This window comes from Pocillopora damicornis, chromosome 13, assembly GCF_964200805.1.
Source record: "Pocillopora damicornis chromosome 13, jaPocDami1.2, whole genome shotgun sequence".
Taxonomy (NCBI): Eukaryota; Metazoa; Cnidaria; class Anthozoa; order Scleractinia; family Pocilloporidae; genus Pocillopora; species Pocillopora damicornis.
In genome coordinates, this window is record NC_142682.1 from 335001 (window position 1) to 341322 (window position 6322).

The 6322-nt window shown below is 39.0% G+C and overlaps 1 protein-coding gene and 1 pseudogene across 1 annotated transcript in view; both read right to left on the bottom strand.

Moving 5' to 3' along the window:
• The window catches only part of LOC113676817 (CUB domain-containing protein 2-like), a 4911-nt gene extending 1833 nt beyond the window's left edge, over positions 1–3078 (bottom strand). Inside the window, exons 1-4 of the mRNA XM_089192444.1 lie at positions 2722–3078; positions 1290–1319; positions 706–1092; positions 1–180 (exon numbers count right to left, since the gene is read on the bottom strand). The exon at positions 1–180 is cut by the window's left edge and continues 195 nt beyond it. Of these exons, the coding sequence (XP_089048570.1) occupies positions 1–180; positions 706–1092; positions 1290–1319; positions 2722–2755 (631 nt within the window). The 5' untranslated portion in view covers positions 2756–3078. The remainder of the gene's footprint in view (positions 181–705; positions 1093–1289; positions 1320–2721) is intronic.
• Positions 3079–5365: 2287 nt separating this feature from the next.
• Positions 5366–6322, bottom strand: LOC149034885 (uncharacterized; annotated as a pseudogene).

Consider the following 6322-nt stretch of genomic DNA (forward strand, 5'->3'; position numbering starts at 1 on the left):
ACAAGCAAGCAGTGCCATTACAGCGTTGTAGATTATAGTCTGGTATTGTGAGCTCAACACGGTATCCTAGTTTCCCCATAATCTTCCAACTACATGTCTGGTTGAATGGATAGTTTCTTGGATGAAAGGGAGAGGAGAAATAACCTGATGTTTCATCGAGGATCATTTCTGCTGGGCACACTGAAAAGAGTAACAAAGACTGCCAGCTTTAGTAAAATGCATCTTACTTACTATAAGAAACTTAATTTATTGAAAGAAAAATCTTAAGGAAGCTTCTTTTTCTCCGAAAACTGTTTAAGTTTTAATGAGGTTTACAGTCCACGGTGGTCCACTAGATGATTTTTAATACCGCCTACTAAGAGTAACAAAGACTGTGTCAGGCATCGAAAACTGGTTTAGTTTTGATTTTTATACTCCAGTGTGGCTAACTGGTTGATTTCCAATATCGTCTACAGCTCCTTTTCCGTATGTTGACGGGTTTAAACATAAATCAATGTAACTGACATGAAATATAAAGAGCTTGCGTCCGTGTGAAAGGCTTTAATACATTCAATTTTTTTTCTACAGACTATAGCTGTTCAAAGATTGTCTACCTCATTATTTTCAGGTTATACTCAACATAATTCTCGCTTAGTTCAATAGGGTACATGCTAAGTACATTTCTATACTTCCTTTATAAACTACCCCTGAAGAAAAAGCTCTTACGTGAATCTCCATCTATCGCCTCAAAGGTTGCATTGAACCCTTTGTTTTCAGGGCCGGCATGAGATTCAAATCTCACTTGAATGAAGTTTCCCTCGGAGTACACAGGAGGGGGAAGCTTTTGACCACAGATCTTAAAGTCGTCAGGATTTCCTCCATGAGAGGCAACGTTTGTGATAAAGACTCGGGCACTATCTGCTGCCGCTCCAGCACAGTCATCGTTTTCACCTGCTACCAGGGTAAAGCTCAAGAAGATCACTTTGATGATCTTCTTACGGGGTACTGTGATATTCCAGGTACAAATCCTGTTTTTGTCATAGTTGTTGGGAAAATTGGGGCTGGAAATGTGACCACTAGTAGCATTAATGGATTCTCCAGGAGAGATGCAGGCTGAAAAAAAAGGTATCTTTCAGTTACTCTTTTGGTCTCTTCTTGCAAACAAAAGAATTCAAGCAAATAGAAATTGAAACTTTATTGCAAACTAGCACCTTCGATACTATACCTTACTAAGAATGAGAATTCTAGTTGACTTAAGACGAAAACTGTCGATTAAAATGCAGACATGTAAGACGAACATTTATACTTACCATCACTTGTCACCAGAGTCAGGGAGGCAACTGCAACAAATACAAAGAACGAACATGTGAACACGTGTCTCAACGTAAGTAGTAGAAACAGTTCATTCCAGATGCTAAAAAGTTTGAGGTCATCTGAGCAAAAGGGGACAGCATAGAAAACTCCCTAAGCTGCGATAGATCTATTCATGATACCACAAAGAATTCTGAGCTGATTTTTAACTTGTTAATATCTCATATTTTTTGAGCCTCTTTAACACCCGCTTAAACTGATCTGAGGCAAACTGATTAAATTTTTATGTGTGCGTGTGAGACATCAAAAAATACGTATGTGACGCGTGAATTTAACGGAGAGAAGAGCGAGATTCGTGAATTTATGAACAAGCGTGAGACGTGATTTGTCTCCTGAAACTTACTAGAAAAGTAAGTAGTTGACTTAGGGATAACATTGATATAGATAAGAAATAGTAGAGCTCCTAATATGGATCCTTAAAGTACACCGGAGAAGACGGGATGGAAATCAGACTTAACGCCATTAACTTATAGACTTATTGTTACCTACTGCATACGTAAGATCTGAAAGAAGTGTTGGATTTGATGGTCAATTTTTAGAAATTGAAGTCTCGAAACTCAGAGTTATCAATGTGAGCGGAAAAAGTACTTGTAAAAACCGTTTGAAAACATCTTGGTATAATCGTTGATATCATACAAGAAACAAACGTAAAAGAGCGAATCTTAATTGTAAAACAAAATTCCAGTGTCGTAAATAACACCTTGTAAGAATGCGAGTACAGCGACCGAATTCATATTGTGTACCGTGGATGAAATTGCGTCGGTTTCGGATTATACTGAATCTAGTATTATCAGGAATTTTTCGTATTCATGGCTCCTGGTGTAAAATAAAAAACTAGGACATAAAAGTCACCTGTTGGCAAAACTTCATACGTGAATCGCTATTTTTAATGAATGTGCAGTCAGGTGAAAATGTTGAAATATACTTGCTGGCGTTGTCGTCATATTTTATCATCAATTGTTGATGTTAACTTCCTCTCGTGTCAGAAAGAACTTATTCATCGATTTAACGTTTTCTGTCTATTTGAGTGTAAGAATCAAATCTCCATTTGCGTGTGACGGTATAAAACGATTTGATATTCCTTGAAATAAAGTAGCCTGAGAATGCAAAGTACCTTTATTCATGTCTAAACCTATTCTGCGAACGATCTACTATCAGTTTGGGCAAGAATTGACCTTTAATTTGACTTGCACGGTTTGATTATTAGCGATTAGAAGTCGGCAGACAGAGCAAAATCAAGTTCAGAATAATAGTTCAAACCTCTGGCCTGTAAAAGCAAACAGATGTGACTCCTAGATGCATTTGTTGTACGTATGATCAGTGAAGTGAAATTTGCGTCTTAATCATTCGCATGAAAGAATTCTCACTCACCAAAAAATGTAATCAAGATCCAGGTTGAAATCATGATGGTATTCAAACTTCTTGTTCTATTTTAACGAAGCTCGATCTTCTTCACGCTGAAGAATCGACGAGGTCGAAATCAACAAAGCGACATAAGTCAGTTGTGAGTCGTATTTAACCGCGGAAATATGGAAGCAAGCAGAAAGACAATAGACCGAATAAAGGCTAGTGTGACGTTGACGTCATTGATGAGTCTGCATCATTTAAAAAAGTTTAAATAAAAGAAATGAAAGAGCATAGAAATTCTCTAAATGCTGTGCAAGCACTGAAAACCCCACTGCCACTTCACGGAATTGTCGTTAAAATTTATGAAAAAAGCTTCTGTTCAACAATTACCAACCAAAAAGAGACTTTACGCAATATTCATCAAAGCGAGAAGAAATTATATGACTTCTTGTTGGCTCCCGACAGTGCGTTTTTTAAACACCCTCCCCTCCCACTTTTCCTGTCCCAAAAATTGCGACACCAGGTTTCACAAAGTGTTCATCCGATCTCGAAATCTCGTTAGCTTTTGTCTCAATGACTTTCTTTCAGTGCTTTTCGTTTCAGCCTCAAAGTCTCTCATTTCTTCAAAGTTTTGGGTTTTTTCTTATAGACGAGGGTCTCCTTCAAAAGGCAGCGAGAGTAATGCGTCGATGAAGTGGAAGTTTCAACATCTTCCCGGGTATACCTCAGGGCATTTGAACTTTTGAAAACTGATTTATTCAAATCCTCCTCCCCCGCCGAGCCAAGATGGTGTTCAAATGTCTTACTCAAGTGCTGGATTTAATAGTCAATTTTTTAATACGAGGCAAAATCGGCGACCGTAACTTTCTTCTCATTGACCAAGCTTTAAAATTTATCAGTAACTTGTAGACCTCTTCTTCTGAGCCATCCGCCCGCGAACGTGAACTCTGTACCTTTAACACCCTCTATAATAAGAGATAAAACCTTGTCTTCCGCTAGAAAGACTTGTCACTTTCGGTTCAAATTCTCCCCCGGGGACGGACGACAGTCAGTCTCGGGTTACCCAGTGGGGATATTGAAGTTTCAAAACTCAGAGTTATCAATGTGAGCGGAAAAAGTATTTTTACAACCGTTTGAAAACATCTCGGTATAATTGTTGATATCATACAAGAAACAAATGTAAAAGAGCGAATCTTAACTGTAAAACAAAATTCCAATGTCGTAAATAACACCTTGCAAGAATCCGAGTACAACGACTGAAATCATATGGTGAACCGTTGGTGAAATTGTCTCGGTTTCGGAATTTACTGTCTTTTCAGGAATTTTTCATATTCTTGGTGTAAAAATAAACAGTTATGAAATAAAAGTCACCTTTTGGCAAAAATTCATACGTGAATCGCTATTTTCAATGAATGTGCAGTCAAGTTAAAATGTTCAGTGATATATACTTGCCGGCGTTGTCGCTACATTTTATCATCAATTGTTGATGTTAACTTCCTCTCGTGTCAGAAATAACTTATTCATCGATTTAACGTTTTCTGTCTATTTGAGTGACAGAAACAAATCTCCACTTGACTTACATATAGAGAGAGGTGGTTTAAATGAGTCACTGCAATACGGATGAGTTTAATTATTTTTGAATTTGCGAATCTTTGGCTCGATGCGTTAAACGAGGGTCAAGTCTACCCTTGGGTACACCAATGGAGATTGATTTTACTAGCGCATAATTTCACAACCCACTCCCCCTATGCAGCAAAATTGTCACTCCGATAATTTTCTCGATCAGTTACAAGCTTTTCCGCCCCTCAGGACTACCAATTACTCAGGACTTTTATTTGATGCTTAATGGAAAAGTTGACCCGAAACAATGGACCATTTCTTGATACGAAACGATTCAATATTCCTTGAAATAAAGTAGCCTAAGAATGCAAAGTACCTTTGTTCATGTCTACACCTGTTCAGCGAGCGATCAAGTGTTTTGAATTCCTCAATGAGCATGACTTGGCATTTAATTTGTCTCGTACGATGTGACAAGAATTACCTCCCTTTGTTGCACGTATGTTCAGTGAAGTGAAATTTGCGCATTAATCATTCGCATGAAAGAACTCTCACTCACCACAAAATGTAATCAGGATCCAGGCTGAAATCATGATGGTATCCAAACTTCTTGTTCTATTTTAACGAAGCTCGATCTTCTTACCGCTGAAGAATCGATGAAGTTGAAATCAACAGAGCGACATAAGTCAGTTGTGTTTCGTATTTAACTGCGGAAATACGAAGACAAGCTGAAAGGCAACAGACGGAATAAAGGCTAGCGAGACCTTGACGTCATTGACGAGTCTGACAATTTCAGTTCTTGAGTCATAAGATAATGGTATGTACGAAGAGGTCGACACAAAGTGCTGTATGCTTTCGACATAAAGAGTTTCATTTGGATAATTCTTCTGCGAGAGTTTAAATGAAAGAAAAAAGATGCGAGATATTAGAGGGGAGGAGAGGATTCCCACTTGGCTCCTTCTCGTCCGCGAGATATGGTCGTCCTCGAGGTATGGTCGTCCTCGAGGTATGGTCGTCCTCGAGGTATGGTCGTCCTCGAGGTATGGTCGTCCTCGAGGTATGGTCGTCCTCGAGGTATGGTCGTAAGCGCATTGTATTTCTATTTAAAAAAAAGAGCGAATTCCAAACCTTTTATACTGTTGTAAATTTTGAATTTGTTTTCCTCCGTGATTATTATTGAAAAACTGGAATCTTTCTAATCAATACTTTGTCGATTGGCTTCGCTGCCACTCTTTGGTTGCGGGGTATCACTCACACTGAGAGCCGCGGCGTGCTGGTTAATGGCTTTGGGTTATTTTGGAACCTTCTTCTTGTAAAATCCTGAAAAACAAACAGCACTCCTCCGATGTGGTTGCATTTTCCTTTTACTTGGAGACCGAGAACAGCAGAGTACGTACACGCTGCGCGTAACACATCACACATAGGTGAGAACTCCAGAACAGCTCTGTAAGGTGTTTTCTTCATCGAGTGAAAACATTTTCCCTTACATAAGTTTTGTTTTAAAAAATTTTGCCCTCCAGTTTTTTCACGTTTTCTTCGAAGAAGAACTGATAGGATTTCAGCTCATCGTGATGCGTTCCTCTCAACACGATGTGGCGATATTTTCGTTTGGACACAACGGGGTAATCGTAAAGCTGAATGAAATTTATCACAGGTAAATCACGGAGATCGCTCGACCATCAAAGGGCTGAATCCTTACCATAGTTGCGTCGTATTTGAAGTCGCTCTGGTTTTGTTATAGGTCCTGGATACCTGTAAGAAGTTCTCGGTTCTACTCGATGGGAGGACGTGTCACATCAGCACAGTATAAACTTTCGACACAAAGTCGGCTCTAATTCCGCCCACCGATTCTGAATTAGACTTTAAAGTCTCCCTGAGATCTAATGCTTTGAGTTTCTGGATGTCATCTAATGACGGAAATTTCATATCGTTGTGTTAAAACCATTTTGAAGGGAGAAATCGCATTGAAAAGTGCATTAGAACGTGAAATGTCAGTAGATCAGCTGTTTGAAAGAACCGCCGGATCAACCCCAGCCTCGTTATCGTATGTGCGCGGCTACTAATCTAA